Consider the following 17,094-nt stretch of genomic DNA (forward strand, 5'->3'; position numbering starts at 1 on the left):
AAACACAGATTTTTACATGTAAACAGAAAAGCTATTCATTATATATTTTTAAGGCATTTCAGGCTCTTGGCACACACATTTAACTTCTATTCTGAATTAAAACACATTGTTCTAACTAACTGGAATACTGACGGCATCCAGAGGGAAAAAGTATAAGAAATTCTCAAGTAACTATAAAATGCATTCTTCCATCTTGCTTCGAAATTCTTTCAGAGATATGTATTAATATGCACGCATCAAAATCAACTAATAAGACAAATTATAAACTGATTTAAATTTCAACCAAGGAGTCCAAGATTCCCCAGAAGTCAGTCCTGGGGAGTTCTAGGCCACTCCCAAGACCTGCCCTGCTGCTTCTCCTTTCTGGATCAACAGATCCTGGGATCTTTATGTGCTTCTAATCAATTTGCTGTTTTCAATGTCGTATATATAGTTCTTAACTAGGCAGAAAGCTTGGGGGGTACATAGCATCTTAAACATTATATTTCACCCTTAAATGCTACATTTGAAGATCCACTTCCCCCAACTTCCCCCAGAATCCTAAGTCAGGATGCTCAGGACTGAGAGGTGAACCTGGAAGGTTCTCTGCAAACTGTAAAGCACCATACAGATGTTATATCACTTGAATGAGAATTCATTTAGACTGAGCTAGAGTATAACAGCCAGCAATGCCATCCAAAAGGGGACCCCCAAATAGAACTCCAAACAATCACCTCCCAACAGATAAGTCGCAGGGCTGATATAGCAAAAACATCTGACCAAACTCAAGACAGTAGAAACCTATGGTCAAAAATGTACTCAAGATACAATTATTTCTCATACCTCATCTTCAATTTTATCTGCATCGGTTGTTGGTCGATAAGCATCTTTGTTGGGATGAAGAGCAGCCACAAATTCATAGTAATCAATGTAGCCATCTCCATCTCGGTCAAAAATGTCAGCGACAGCCATCATCTCTAACTTGGTAGTAGGGAACTCTGGAGAAAGTTAATCACATTGGAACATTAACTAAGAGGGCTTACTTGGTTGGTTGGTGGTTATATAAATACTTGAAAGAAAAAACATTTGTCATGATTTTTTTTCTGAAAAGCAAAACATGCTCTACTTTAGAAAACTTAGAAGACAGACTACTCACTAAAATTTCTGCTTGTTCCAAATGCAATTAAAAAAAGGTAATATTTCAGATATACCAAAAGGCATAAACATAATATCACTAACACTCAACTTAAGAATTTATTTAACCACTCTACTATTAGATTATTTCAGAATAATGACAATTCGGAATAGGATAAAGTTTTTTTTCCTGATAATTGCCTTAGATTCTCAACAAATTGCTTTCCAAAGAAGGTTAATATTTACAGTTTTATTTAAACTATAAATCAGATTATACTGTCTCTCAGCTGAAACCCTCTGGTGGCTGCCCATTGTCCCACTATCTCTAGAATAAAATCTAAATGCTTCACCATGGCCTATGAGGCTCTGCATTAAGCTGTAGCCTATCCTTCCAACTTTATCTCCTACCTTTTCCAGTCATGTTAACCTTCCCATGCCTAGAACTTGCCAAGTTCATTCCTACTCTCAGCACTTTGTATCTGCCGTTCTTTCTGCCTCTCTTCTCTCAAATCTTGAGGTGGCTGGATCCTTTCTCATCATCTAGGCCTCAGCTCAAATACCACCTCCACAGACAGACCTTTCCTTTACTACTTCCATTTAAAGTAGCAGTACAGCTGCGGGATGTGCTTTGTGATCCTGGCAAAACACTTAACTACTTTACGCCTCAATTATTCCTTTTGGCAAAAATAAATGAGATCATATACTTTGTAAGCTGTTATATAGATGCCAGAAACTGATCTAATGAAAAACTTAATTTTTTCAAACATTTTACTTAGAATGTCATCATTCACAAAAGTTAGCTCCTTATTTATACCTCAAATATGTTTTGCTTGCCACAATGTGTCAAACAAGACCTGCTTTTTTTTATTCTCAGTAAAATGAGGTTATTCTCTCCATGAAAACAATAGACTAATTTTAGTAAGCAGTTACATTTCTTTCCAAAGACTACAGTTTTAACTTCAAAAGGACTGATTAACCAGATTAAAGTCTGCTTCTTAAAAATAAGGAACCTAGGTGTGACTGTGTTTGGAATTATGACTGGACTCACTGGATGCTAGAATGCCATCGATAAACTCCTGACGTGTTATCTTCCCATCCTGGTCCTTGTCAATCCGCCGGAAGAAATCCATCACCCGAGACTTTTTGTGATTCATCCAACGCATATACTTTTTCCTCCAGACATCAAAGTCAAAGTTGGCAAACTCTTTCAACTAGACAGAAATTGGAGGTGTCAACATGACCCAATGTACAGCCCTCAGACCTGCCCAGAGCACACTAAAACTTTCAGACACTCCGTAAAGCTATGCAGGCCTTCTGGAGGGGCACCAGCAATGACATCCACGTGCTGCCTCTTTTGTGAAGGAACACTCTGGCTCCTTCACTTAAAGCCACAATTACATGAGCTGTGGTATAATGGAGCAGCGGGAGAAACAGCAACTGAACAACCACCGTGGGAAATACGGAGCACGGAGAACAAGAATGGGTGGAGTCAGCCTTGCTTTCCCTCTGCACTTTTTCAAAAGGCTCACCCTCCTAAATGTAAGGGAATGGATTCTACCCCAGAACAGATGTGCTTATTAGCACTCCTCACTTATGTGATTTTGGAAGGAACTGTGCTCACACAGAGAGGCCCATGTGAGGAGGCTCCATGTTTCCCACCACTTTCTGAGATGAGAGTTCTGGCTAGAGGCATTAAGAATCCAACCCTGCATGCAAGCATGTTTCTTTGGAATGGCACCAGAGAGGGCAAACTGCCCATCCGACCTCCATGTTAAACATTTGGCTTTTACAGACAACAGCAGGCCATGATGTAGGCAAGGCAATATTTAGCTACTTGGATTATGTTAGTGATACTGACTCAGAATGACTTAAACAGTGCAGCAGTTTTTCCCCTGGTCTTTCAAACTCCAAAGTTGGAAGGAATGGGGAAAAAAGAAAAAGCCAAAAACCAAATATGCTTAAAGCTCAACTGACCTACAGAAATAACAACAAAAAACACAGAACACTCACTTCTGGGCAAAGCTGCTTTGATATGCACGAATGAAAAATATAAGATATTAGAGGTTTACTTTAGAAACTAGGAAATGTGGTACTATGTTTTTTAGACTGCTTTTGATTCTTCGAAATATATTTGCTTTTCATAATCTAGTGAAACTAACAGAATAGCAAGAATATAAAAAATTACTCTTATTTCATAATTGTGTAGCTTATAGCTTTTACCTAAAGGGCACTATCGTGGTCATTTTTGTGATAAGCTCCACAGCTAGAGGTCACTTTGCAAAGTTATGGTCCTGATTCCTGACCACAAACAGGTGCTGAGGGGGTGTGGGTCACAGGACTGGTTGCTTGCTTTTCACAACCAGGTGCTGTGGCCTATTTTGTTGTGAGTGGTTTACTCACGGCTGTCTTTTCTCCTACGGGACCTGAAGGATAGAGTACTGGCTCACACTGGTCTGTTCCCATTTCTGAAGGAGTACGTCAAGACACACAGGTGATATTCAGATAGCTCCAGAAAGGCTGTCTTTGATAAAGTCACTTCCCCTCAGTGATGGCTGCCCAGCAGGACCTTACCTCCTCCAGTCTATCCAAGGCATCATTCAGCTTTCGCTGACGCTCTAGTGCTAACAGCCACACCTGCTGCCAGCGGGCAGAGAGCTGGTTAATGCGCGGGTTTTTTGCTTCAGTTTGTGAAAGGATTGGCATGGGAGGAGGTGTGGGCTGACTCAAGGACTTCCCTAAAAGGAAAATAACCACGAGATCAGAAAAGTTGGTTTCGTCAGTTCAAAGAGAAACTGCCATATGTATGTATGTACTTAGGAGAGCTCCAGAATGATACCCAGTCAGTAACTAAGAAACACGGGAGCAATATTTAGCTACAGAAGCTTATTACTTTCAAAACTACTGACTCTCCTCCCAGCTGACAGGTACCTACCTGTCTCTTATTTTCAACCAATTCTATCCTACCTCAGTGAATGGAGGAAATGTCAAATCAACTAAAAAAGCAATGGTTCTAGAGATTCATTTAGTTTACACTTAAATTAGTACAAACCGAATGTAAAAAGCTAGCACTGATGACCAAAATGATGAAAAGGGCACTGCAAAACAATGTTTATGAAATTTCATAGTAAGCCCCCAAAATAGAGTATAGTTACTATATGTCAATATAAGAAAAGTGAGTTTCAAAAGAGATTTTAGTTCAAATCCAATATGGTTTTTGAAAATGGAAAAGACATCGATATTTAGAAAGTGCTCATCTTCAACTAGCAGGAACGAAGCATCCTAACACAGTGGGTTGGAAACATACTGCTGCCACCGCGGGATTTCTCAATGAAAGGCCCATGGGAAGGCTCTATATTTTTCCTTTTGTATGTCTTGGTGACCCGGTCCACATCAGGCTGTTTGCGAGTCATCTCCTCCATAAATGTCTGTTAAACACAAACAGAAAAAAAGAGTTGAGAGTTTTCTTGGAATAAGATGGAATCAGGCAACTTCTTACTAACAAGGGCCAAACCCGTGACAGGAGACCAATTATGACAGATGACTGTACACTGTCTCAACTCATTTCAAAAAACACGATTGAGCAAGGCACTTCATCAGGTGCAGGAGACCTGGAGGAATAAGATTGGCTTCTGCCTTCAAGGTGCTCACAGCTGAGTGAGGAAAACCAGGAAGTCAGAGCAGTGAGTGCCAAAGGAAGACCTAGCACAGGCATGCTGCAGTCTAAGTTGCCTGGATGCTGGTGCTTGACCTGAGTACTGAGGAATGAAGAATTAGCCAAAGACTGGGAGGAGGGCAGTCCCAGCAGAGGGGGCAGAGTGTGGGCAGACCCAGGGAAGCCTGACAGTGAAATGAGCCAGGATTCTTCTGATCAATGGCTGAGCCGAGGCTGTCATCAAACTGGCAAGAGGGAGGGCAGGAGAAAGATGCAGAAAGGCCTTATGTCAGACTAAGGGATTGGGATTTTGTTCTGGGAGCAATGGGGGGCAACTGAAGGATTTTGATCCAGAAGAGACATGATCAGATCTAGTTTAGTGCTTTTGCTCTGGCTTCAGTGTAGAAGGTAGAGCATGGTGGGGGACAAGTAGGAAACAACTGCAGTAATAGATGCAAAATATGGTGAGGGCCTGAACCAGGGCAGGAAAGATGGAGCCAAGAGGTATTTTGAAAGTAGGACAGATAACACCCAGTGGCTGGCTAGATGTGAAGAGTATAGGAAAGGGAGGAGTCTCACACATCACAGGCTTCTACGCTGGGTGACTGGGTGGATGTGAGAGGAGACAGGTTTGGAAGGGAGATGGGATCAGGGAAGGATAAAATGGAGTTTTAGAGCTATCCCTGGTTTACTGCATGTCTGGACTTTAGGAGACCATGGTGCTGGAAGTAAGGAAAGAGATGTAGAAGTCTTTGATTTACAGGTGATGGTTGAGGTTGGTGTGAGAAGAGGGTCAAGAATGGAACTTCAGGGAACAACAATGTTAACAAGAGAGTAAGGGAAGAAGAACCAGCTAAGAAGACTGATAAGAAACAGCGAGATGGGAGGGAAATAAGATGGAAGGACACGTAAGTCAAAAGAGTTTTGAGAAAGAAGAGGCAACTATGTTACACATAAAATAAGACAAAGATTGAAAAGCATCTGTTGGATTTAGCCAGTGGGATGTGACTGGGACAGTGTCAGTGGTCTGATGGGATATGAGAGCCAGACCACAAGGGCCTGGGTAGAAGACAGGGAACAAGAGGCTTAGCTGAAAAGGAGGAAACAATGGGGGTAACTTAAGGGGATACAGGATTGACAAGACATGTCTACCAGATTCAGAAGAAAGCAAATAGGAGAGCTTGAAGACACAAGGAAGAGAGCGGGTAACAGAATCAAGGATTGTTCCTGAATTGAAAGAAGATAATTTCTTAGTCAGGAGAGAAGGTGTCAATGTAAGCAAACTTGATAGGAAATACAGGGAAGTCTCACTGATGAGGCAAATTATTTATATACATGAAAAAAGCTGTATGCCCATAGCATAACTAAGCAAGACACACGCTCGTATTCAATATAAATAATCATGGTTAAAAACCACATTTGCCTCTTAAAGGTATACTATAAAGACAGCTCAACTGAGTTTTTCTTCCTTCAGTTTAGTTTTAGACCCTAAACTTGATGTGTTGTCTTGGTCCATTTCTGAGTTCATGCAAGAGTTCTTTCTGAACCCAGGAGTAATGGAGACAGACTAATGGGACCTTGGCTCAGAGAAAAGTCAATAGAAACAGGATGTGGTGGGCAGATTTCTGAGACGGCCCCTAGGATTCCCACTCCTGGTGTATATGCCTTGTGTGATCCCCTCCCCTTGAGGGTGGGTAACACCTATGAAAAGGATGAGATAGTCACTCACTCCCTTGATCACATTTTATGATATAAGATCTGTCAGAACAGACTGGGGCATTTCTCCTGCTGGTTTTGAAGACTTAAACTGCCACGCTGTGAGTCCCATGTAGCAAAGACCTGATGGCGGCCTCTAGGAGCTGACAGCAACTCCTGGCTAACAGCCAGCAAGAAAATGGAGATATCAGCCCTACAACCACAGGAAATGAATTCTGCCAACAACTTGAATGAGCCTGGATGAGAACTGCAGCACTGGCTGATACCTTATTTTTGGCCCGATAAGACCCTAAGAAGAACCAGCAAACTCATGTCCAGACTCCTCCTGCCCCACAGAAACTGAGAAAATAACTGGGTTGTTTTAAGCTGGTAAGTCTGTGGGGATGTGTTAAACAGCAATTTGAAAAAGATACAAAGGGCAAAGGAAATGGGCTCCACAAGCAACGCAGGAAACAACAGTGAGCACACAATGTGGTAAAGATACCTGATGCTCAGCAATAAGGGCTTTAACTCGGTCAATGTTCTGAGGGATTGGCTCCTGATCCCGCTGGATGAGGGTGGTCTCTGCCCACTGGATCCACGCCAGAAGTTCTTCCAAGAGCTCGGCGTTAGCCACCAGTTCTGACAGGGCTGTTTCAAGACGCTGCTGGTGCTGCTTAGCCCATGTCAGGACCTGGGAAAGAGAAACCATCGCCTATTTTAGTCAAGCACATCCTTTTGCTTTTTTCAAGTCCTTTTCATCTGATCCTAACAGTGACTTTTTAGGAGAAAGACCATCCAAGTAGTCTAGAGACTTCACTCTTACTCAAGTGACAGAGCTGGGTTAAGAGACGGAATAAGAAAGCAGCTCTTCTGAAATCAAACCTAGTATATCCTATTAAACCAGACTTCTGAGGAAAGAGGAAGAATTCACAACATGTTCGCTGGAAGCCATCAACTAACACATCGCTACACTGGCCCTTGGTCTTCCAGATTTCTGCACATTACCAAGCAAACAGCCATTACTAAAATGCTAGCTTAATTCTTGTTGAGGTTTTCCCAGTGACTGAAAGATTCCGTATCTGGGGGAAAAAAGGAAGTTCTGTAGTATTTTATCATTTTATTAGGCACATGTAGTCTTCCTCTAAAGCCGAGAACATACCTCCTCAAAGCGGGCCCGGATGATGGTGATCCAGTGTTTGATGGTAGTGATGCAATCTGGATGGCAGACAGCCAAGATGACTTCTCCCATTGTCACTGCAGTGTTCACATCCACTCGCTTTTCTTCCACTTTTTTCATGAATTCCTAAACATAAAAGATTGGAAAACAAAAACTTAAGAAATCTACTCTAGCAGAACTGTTAGTTTACACTATGAAGGGGGAAATTTTCTGTGCAATTTTTCCCTCCATGTGTTTATAGACACAGACGTCTAAATGCCTGTATTTAGGTGTCCTTTGCATTTTCTTTTCAGCTCTAAAAGACATGAGAAAGTGAAGGGTTTATACAAGAATAACTTTCTCTGCTACAGATGACACTGGGTATGCCCCTTTTCCTATTCTGAATTAGTTTCTCTCTTCAAAATTCTGTTTTTATTCATTTCCGTATGTGTAAGTAGTACTATTTTTGACAAATAACAACTATAAATAACACTATAATATTCTTAAACTGCCTACAAAGAATACAACGACAAAACCAAGATTTAAATCTCCCAGTGGGTAAGAAAAATTAAAAAGGGAACACTTCCTACTACACTAGGATAGTCACACACTGAGGCCCCAGATACTGCATCATATTCTGCAGCCTGGTAAGAGGTTCTAGGGGGGCTGGTCAGGCCTGAAGCTAGTAACAACAAAGAAAGTCAACAAAGTTGTGTGCAGGTGAGGAATAAAGAAGGTGGAATAGTCTGTTTTTTTCTTTATATAATACTATGATCTTTGATTTGTTTAAACCAACACATATTAGTTTTGTAAAAACAAATGAATCATGATATTTAAGGTGTCACAAAAACCAGTCACTTCCTTCTCATTCCTGCTAAACCAACAAGCTGGGCCCATTCTGGTTCTGCTCCTTTGCACATGAGATCTGAAGTTTGCGAGCAAAAGCTGCTTTCCTTTAGTGGGGGGGCGGGGGTGGGGTGGGTGGGTGTCAGCCCTCACCATGGTGGGCACCCTGGGGGCTGAGTTACCTTATGGGTGTCGATGAGAGACTGTAGGGCCTCTGTGTCATCAGGAAGTGCTCCCCGAAAGCGAAGTGTTTGCTCTGCTTCTGAAAGCCATTCCAACAGCATGTGGACTGTGTCCCGAAACTCTTCTGCCTGAAATAACCAAGCACAAAAGACTGAACCTCTCTCTCTGCAGCCAATGTCCTGGACACTGAGAATGCCATAGAAAGGATCTGGGTCTGAATTTGTTAGTACATCATAGACATTTGAAGAACCTATCAGAGCCCCACAAAGGTTGTCTTTCATTTGTAGATCTTTGAAAACCAACTGAATTCGTTACTTCTCTAATATAAACGAGTGTGAAAATCTTGTAGAACATTCAGAATATAAATGTTTGAGTTTATGTTCATTTTTGAGATGGGCTGGAACTGATCCTAATACAGACACTAGAATGAATCTGCTCAGTCCCACCCTGGGGTTGTCCTCTAACGTCTCTGACCTGTTTTAAGGCCTGCTCAAGCCGACTTTGTTTGGAGACGGAGAGTTTACACACAGTGTCCCAGCGAGTGCTCAGTTCCTGGAGCTGCCCTTTCACCCACGTGGTGTCATCGCGACTATTCTCAATCAGCTCGCGGCCTGACCGCTTCAGTACCTGAACAGTTCCTGTTCGCTTTCCCAGTTCCTTCTGGAAAACCTAGAAAAGAAAACAGGTGAATTAGCTTGAGAAATGTTTGAATCCAAGAAGGAAACCCACGAAGAGAGTAATCTTTTAGTTCAGTGTTCTTTGGTAGGTTCCAGTCATGTGTCTTATGCACAGAAGGAGGCAGGACAATGCATAAGAAAACTCAACCAGAAAAGATGGCTCTAAATATAAGCAGTGTGACTTTGGGTAAGTTGCTTACCTGGAGTCTCAGTTTCCTAATCTGTAAAGCAGGAATAATGTTATACCAACATTTCCAGAATTGTGACAGTTAAATAAGGACATGTATGCACATAATAAGAAAATGATTTAATTTCAAGGTAAACTGAATGCTTTTTGCTAAAGTAGAGAGACATCATGCAGCTCAACACGACAGGAGTAGGTTACACCAAATACTGGTGCGCATGGTGCTGGGCTTGTTAGGTTGAGAAGGAGTTAAAAAAGCACTCGTTTTCATTTTAGATGTCAGTGGAAATGGGTATCTTAAGGGGCTCCTGAATTTAAATCCATTCCGTGACTCAACTGAGAGATACAAACAGGAAGGGGGTGGGAGAATCTCAAAGTGAAGTTTACACATTGCCAAGTCGGAATCAAACCAATTTTGGTCAATTCTTTATGACCAATGTAGAATTCCGGCAGCAATTTGTTTAAATACAAAGAGCAAGAAGCCGCCCCCTCTGACAAGCAGAGATCCAAGCTCTTTCAGGCTTCCTTCTTTCCCTAGAAGGCACACATAGGTGGAAGTCACAATGGCTGTGCCCTCCATGCAGCCCAGATTTCACCCCTTACCTTATGGGCATCCATGAGGTTCATGACAAGATCGAGGTCTCCATGCACGGGCTGGTCCTCAGCCAGCTGCGGCTCCACCTTGTACAACCAGTCAACCAAGGCTTGCAAAGCATCCATGAACTGGCCTGAAAACAGCAGGGCCTCCTCCAACTTGTGCTGCCTGAGAAAAGCACACAAACCTTATCATTATTAGAGATTCTTTTATGAAAGGCCCACAATTCTGGCTGCTGAAAGGGAATACTGCTTGAATTCTACATAGAGAGGAACCTCCATGTTGGAATGGTTAGAAATACAGTAAAAAGTGAGTAAGAGAGATGCCTAGACGTTTTTAATCAAACCACTCTCTAGAATCGATAAAGTGTAGTGCAGGAGACAGGTATAGATGTCCTTCTGGCACTTTCGAGTTGACATATGGACACACCCTAATGACCACAGTCTGTGTTCATTACCTCATACCACTTCAGTAGAGATGATGATGACTTTGGTAATGGTTTGGAGCCAGGAGTTCAACTCCTAGGTCTATATCACTTATGTTTCTTTACCTCTTTGAACCTCAGTCACCTCATCTAAAAATTGGGATTACAAATAATATAGAGATACTTACTATAACACTGAGCATAGCATAGTGGGTAGAAATGGATAAAAGTACTACTTTTAGAACCAAACTGAATGGCTTCAAATCACAGCTCTGCTTCTGAGTAGCTGAGTGACCTTGGGGAGTTAAGAAACCTCTTTATGACTACTTCCTCATTTGTAAGATGAGAATAACGGTACCACCATAGTGGCTGTTGTGAGGGTTAAATGATTAGTAGGCACATACACAGTAGAAGTTACTCAGTACGAGTCAGGTATTGTGATGGTTAAATGAGACAATACATGCAAGGCTTTGCATAGCGTCCAACACATGGTGAGAGCCCTAAGTGAGAGAGCTACTAGTATCACAAATTAGTGATTTAGTTACTGATCTTTTATGGTTGGCTTGATTTTATGGGTCTCTCTCTTCCTAATACAATAGAATCAAGTTTAAAATGAGAGAATTTTAATATTTTATTTAAATTATTTCATAACTCTCATTGAACTAACTGGAGATACTGAGATACTACAAAACTTATTACTGACACATTAGCTTTATTACCACTTATGGACTCCGGTAACAGTCTCTTAGTTTTGGCATAATACACAGACCCATGAAGGGGACATTCATGCTCACCTCTCCACAGACTTGCCACAAACAGTATCCCATTTGTCTCTGACTTCTCCCAGTAAGTTGTCAAGTTTCTGAGTGTCATCAGAAAGCAACGTCTTTTCTTTCAGGGCTCTGCCAGTTCTAATTGTGGTATCATATACAGGCTGTTTGCCACCAAGAGTTTTCTGAAATTCCTGTTTCCAAAGAGAAAAGAAAAAGACATGCTAAAGTGAGAAGACATCTTGATTTGGAACAAAGAAAAAATTTTTTGTGTTTTCAGGTTGGTAATTAGATACAGTATGTCACTACTTCCTGAACTACAACTAATAAGAGCTCATCCTTAACAAATTTACGAATTTGTGTTTATGCCACATACAGCACTGCGTATTTCTAAAAGTCTACAGTTTTAACTGTTTGAACTGTTATTTAAATGAGCAATTGTCATGGTTAGACACTGTCTAGACATAAAACGGAATGCTGGCTTCATCATCTTGACTTTTTAACATTAACCGATTAATTTTCTTTTGACTAGCTCTGATTTTCACTTTTAGCAAGCTACAATCTTCAGTGAATACCAAGCTCTGGACCGAAAAGAAACAAACTGCTTTACCTTATGCTTAGAGAGCTGAAGTTTAATTTTGTCTGGGTCATTGGATATCTCCAGTTCTGAGTCCAGGTGACTCTCTGCATCTTCTAGCCAGTCAATCAGTTTTTTCCAAGCTTCATGGAACTACAATTATGTAAGAAATAAGTTATAACAGGAAAGAATATGCAAACTATATAACACTTTTATGTGAACCAATCCAAAGACTCAATAATACACGTAGCCCAAGGTTGTTCAGTAAATCAGTATCTTTCTTTTATAACTTACTTGTTTTGCTCGCTTCCTGGCATCATCTAGTGATCGCCCTCTTTCAATAGATCGCTGGACAACCTTCTCCCATCGAGACTGGACACTAACCAACAAATTCTTGATCAGAACAACATCCTGCTTTTGGCTAAGGAACTTTAACTGATTGCCGGTTTGATCCAGCTCAATGATCTGGTCTCGATGAGCATTCACTTCATTAGCAAAAACCTGAGACAAAAATATTGCTTTTAAAACTGAAGACAAGATAGTGGTGCATCTCTTTCAACCAGTCCTTTCAAAAGGAAGGCAACATCATAGTGTCATAGTTACCTTGTGCTCCTCTATCTGGGAAAGGACAGTGTTTAGAATCAGGCTGGGAGGAGAAGCGATGTTTAAATTCTGCTCTGCTAGAGTGAGCCAGTTGATAAATTCTTGCAGGGAATTCTGGAATTCCGTTGCCAGGTTGAGGGCCTCTTCCAGCTTTGACTGAATTTTAATTAAAACACACACAACACACACACAATGAAAAAGTGCCAAATTCAGGAATTATAGCTTCAAGGACAAAGGCGTTAATTGTACACCAAATGAAACGACCTCTAAAAAGGAAGTCTCATTTAATCAACTGCCAAACATTCTTTGTTTGCAAAGAAGGGGACACTTTAGTGTCTGAAACTGAAAACAACTGTATGAAAAAGGAAAGATCACAATTTGCAGCTGAGTTGCCTTCTCTGCTATTTCCTACTTCCTAGGACATTAAAGAATAGGATAAAACTATTCAACATGTAAGTAAGTGAACAGACCCATTAGTGGTGACAGGTTCTGCAGCCTGCTTTGGGCAAAGTCTCATTTTCTTTTAATGTTCTTTTTGTGGCATAAAAACAACAAAATGAAAAGTACTTTACTATAAAGATGATGCTCACGGCAGTGCTCTCTGTTTAAATGTTTTCAGAAAATATGGCGCCTAAAAATGTCTGGGTCTGAAACTTATTCTTATGCTATGAACAGAAAAGGTAATAATAAATATTTCAATAATGTACAGGTCCGATATAAATACATCACACGGAAAAATAAAATCTACCTCAAATCTATTATAGAAATGCTAAGGAATATATTGCCAAGTTAGATGGCAAGAAATCCTCCACATCATTTTATTGATATATTCTTTAATATAGCACCACACATACTTAATACACGATTTTAGTGAACCCGAAATGTAATGTTCTTGTGAAATCTGAAATAACTATCCTTTGCTTGACCAGTTCCATTGATGGGTATATCTTGAGGCAACATGCTCCACTGCTGGGCAAACCCTCTAGAAACTGATTTTAAGCCAGAATCTGCCTTGGTTTCTTTAATTAGTCTTAGTTCTACATTCTGCAGGAACTGTAGGCAACAGCCTGTCCCAAGAATTAGAACATAGCCTTACACCCAGGTCCTCTAGCCATTCTCTGTATAATAAAATTACTAGACCCTATGTTAGAAAAATTGTATAAAATTAATGATCTCGAATCACTTTTCTTTTGAAGAGAATTTGACTTTTGAAGAAGTGGGAAGAGGCCACATAATTTACTTCTCTCTTGATTTTTAGTACAATTCTTTGCATACTATACTTATACTAGAATCCAAATTCCTTGTATGAAATTATTTATTAGTCATACTACCTGAATGCTCTGTCCCCACCCTCCCAAACCTAAGTCACCAGTTCCAACATAACCTTGTTTTTAAGTAGGAACACAAATCTGATTAGCAATGGATACAGGGTCCACCATTGAACATAATGTCTTAACTGGCAGATGCTAAAAAAAAAAAAAAAAGAATACAGGCAAATATTGGCGGAAGCTGGTATCATCAATGCAACTTGGTGTGGATGGAAAATAGAAATTTAACGGCAGAAAAGATAAGATGATTAGCACAAAGGCAATTCTGAGACTATCAATTCTGCAACTTCTGGTATAATATACTAGTCTTAAAAAAGTCCTCATAGAAACCAGATGGTAATTACATGCCACCACCAAGCACACCATGCACTACACTATATTTTGTGGTGATACCTTTCTTTCTTCCATCTTACTGCTGACCACATGCCACTTCTGTTCCAGGAGTGCTACACTCTGTTCCGTCTTTGAGCCAGACCCAGAATCATCACGGCTTAGAAGCATGAGCCTGCCCTTGTCAAGTAGTTGATTATAAGTCTCTTCCTTGGCTTTGAGCTGGGAATAAAGTTCCTACAAGAAAAGGCAGGAAAGGTATCAATAATGCCAATTCCCTGAAAGACGGCCACATACAGATTATGAGCACAGTATGGAAAAGTCCAGGAAGGTCTCGTCTTGATTAGAATCCTTTCTTTTGGATTCGGTTCAACTGCTGAGCAATTAGGAAATGAAACCCACCAATATTCCTTAATATTAAAATAATCTGCTGCCAAGTAAACAGAATTTTTTTAAGGATCAGAGATTATAAAAATAGACTCCAATAATTTATTTCTCCTTTTCCTGAAGGACTTGCCTAGAAATTATGTTGCTTTTTATTCTGAGCCACTTTCTTAAAATATTGCTAGTATCTACTGAATTTCCCTAAATCCCACCTAAGTAGTCTTTTTCTTAAGTACGACTGCATCTGAGTTGTGTATTTGTCTTCTTGATGCTCTCACTTCAAGTCAACATTCTTGTGCCCACCGAACTAACTCAAAATTTACCAGCTCACTAATGTATTTCCAGCCAATTCTCCCTTGTCACCAGTGGAAGCCTGTGGCCACAGGCTTTCAATACCCTTGTCTGTGGTAGGGTATTAAAAGCCTGCATATAGGCAGCAGTCTGCAAGGTTGTACTATACTGTCACTAAAAAGGCACTACTTTGTAGACTCCCAGATACATATCTTTTTGTGAACTCAGAAAGGAGCTATTGAATATGAAATGCTTCTGCTCAATTACCATATGTGTATCAAGCTGCTCCCTAGCAGTTTCAGGAAGTCCTCCTGTGGGCTTAGATGCAGAAAGTTGGGTCTCCATTCTAGTCAGTTCCAAGAGGAAATCTTCAATTTCACTGTGGAAACCCTGGGCCTTTTGATAAAAGACACATCAACAAGGTCAGCAGTCGATTCTAGCTTCAAAAGTAAACTTTCTAAATGACCAAAAGAATAATCTATCTTGAGGGAAAAGTTCTGAGCTGCTCGCAGGCAGAGCTGCTCTGTTACTGGATTAGCATGGGGCCAATATATTTATTTACTTTTAGAATCTAGCAGAATCTTTCAGACCTCACTGTAACATATTACAGATGTCTGACACAGTTGAACTGGTTGACTAAGGTACTGTTGAATATGGATATGGAGGGACCTGACTTGATAACTGAATCTGTGGACAAGGTTTTTTATAGCAAAGATCTACTAACTTTGAATAGTAAACAAAGAGACTGGACTACATACTGTCTCCCCAAAACCCATCAAATCAAAAGCTGTTCTTTCCAGAAAAGTTCTAGCACAGAAATGACCTTCCTCTCTAGACACAGGGGGCTCCATCCCAAATAGCTTTCCTTTTGTTGATTTAGGCTTTCTTCTGAATGTTGCTATGTGCCCAGCTCTCCTTACCTAACTGGGACGATGCACGTACCTGCTGCAGTGTCGACTGAAGCTGCTGCTCCCTCTCCTCTGTTTTTTGTAACACTGACTCCCAACACTGGTTCATAGTTTCCAAACGGCTCCTTAAGCTGCTGGCATCATCTCCAGCACTAGACTCCAGTAGTTCATTGCCAGCTTTGTTGACTGTTTCCACTGTGGCTTGATGCGCCAAAACATCATTTTTTAGAACCTAAAGAATGTTGAAAAACATAATTTATCTCTACAGATAACCTCAAACCTGGTTCTCTAGGTACACGTAATATCAAAAGACCTCTGGTGGCAATATCTGGTCTCAAACCAATAGGCTTAGAGATGAAAAATAAAAATACTTACATGGTGCTTCGCGAGCTCAACTTCAATGACTTTTGGATCTCCACTTATTGGTCTCTGAGCATCTAACAACTCTTCGGTGTGAATCAGCCAACTCATTAGTTCTTCTAAGGCATGCTGGAACTGGCCAAGGGCCAAGAGAGCACCTTCTAGCTTATGCTACTCAGAAAAAAATATAAAGAGAACAAGACATTGTTAGAAAATTAGAAAACAGCAGGCAGTAGTCCATTTATGTACGCCGCCATTTGCTTTACCTGTCTGTGGGCAATTTTTTCACCTAGGTTCTCCCAGAGGTGTTTGAGTTCCGTCAATGGTTCTCGTATAATGTCTCTGTCTGTTTCATCAGTAGCTTTCTTTAACATCAGTTCGCCCTGGTGATTGAGCTTTTCCATTTCGATTTGCTGTTGGTAAACTTCCACTTTGAACTCCTATCGAAAACATAATGTTAGCATCCAACCAAGTCTTTAAAAACTATAAAGAAGCAAACCTTCTTCAAAAGCCATTCCCAGATACAAACCTTCATTTCATTTAACTGATCTTTAACAGTGTTGAGGTCAGTGCCGACAGGGGGCATGGTGCAGAGTTTAATCACAGTGTTATCTAGCCAGTCAAACATAGCCTAAAATAAAAATACAAATAAGCAGTCAAAAAAACAAAAGCGTAAGGAGTCAGGAGAGAATTAGCATTATTTCTGCTTATTTATCAGAGATAAAGTACCATGTGCTGTTTGTTTTTAGGTGAAAGGCAGTGGTAATTTATTCCAGTAATATGGGGATTTAAGAATAAAGGCAACATTATTGAGATAATATCCAAAATAAACTATAATCTGAAAAAACTCAATGTGAATAAAAGTAACATTTCTCATGGTCAGCTAGCAAGCTCATAATGTGCCAAAGCTACTGTGCCAGGTTGTGCTTCAAGATAACCTGGGTTTGGAACATCTCTCAAGCAATGATTTTCACAGCAAGGCCATCTTCACTGCATAGCCACCATGAGGATAACT

At 40.6% G+C, this 17,094-nt stretch overlaps 1 protein-coding gene across 1 annotated transcript in view; it reads right to left on the bottom strand.

The window, feature by feature from the left end:
- Positions 1-17,094, bottom strand: part of MACF1 (microtubule actin crosslinking factor 1) — a 297,622-nt gene that overhangs the window by 16,183 nt on the left and 264,345 nt on the right. Inside the window, 19 exon segments of the mRNA XM_039850987.1 lie at positions 823-977; positions 2,162-2,324; positions 3,685-3,848; positions 4,418-4,538; positions 6,966-7,154; positions 7,623-7,766; positions 8,648-8,776; positions 9,123-9,317; positions 10,113-10,272; positions 11,323-11,492; positions 11,909-12,028; positions 12,170-12,376; positions 12,479-12,634; positions 14,200-14,373; positions 15,079-15,207; positions 15,754-15,951; positions 16,095-16,250; positions 16,346-16,519; positions 16,609-16,710. Of these exon segments, the coding sequence (XP_039706921.1) occupies positions 823-977; positions 2,162-2,324; positions 3,685-3,848; positions 4,418-4,538; positions 6,966-7,154; positions 7,623-7,766; positions 8,648-8,776; positions 9,123-9,317; positions 10,113-10,272; positions 11,323-11,492; positions 11,909-12,028; positions 12,170-12,376; positions 12,479-12,634; positions 14,200-14,373; positions 15,079-15,207; positions 15,754-15,951; positions 16,095-16,250; positions 16,346-16,519; positions 16,609-16,710 (3,006 nt within the window).

The sequence above is a fragment of the Pteropus medius genome, unplaced genomic scaffold (genome assembly GCF_902729225.1).
Source record: "Pteropus medius unplaced genomic scaffold, Ma_sr-lr_union100, whole genome shotgun sequence".
Taxonomy (NCBI): Eukaryota; Metazoa; Chordata; class Mammalia; order Chiroptera; family Pteropodidae; genus Pteropus; species Pteropus medius.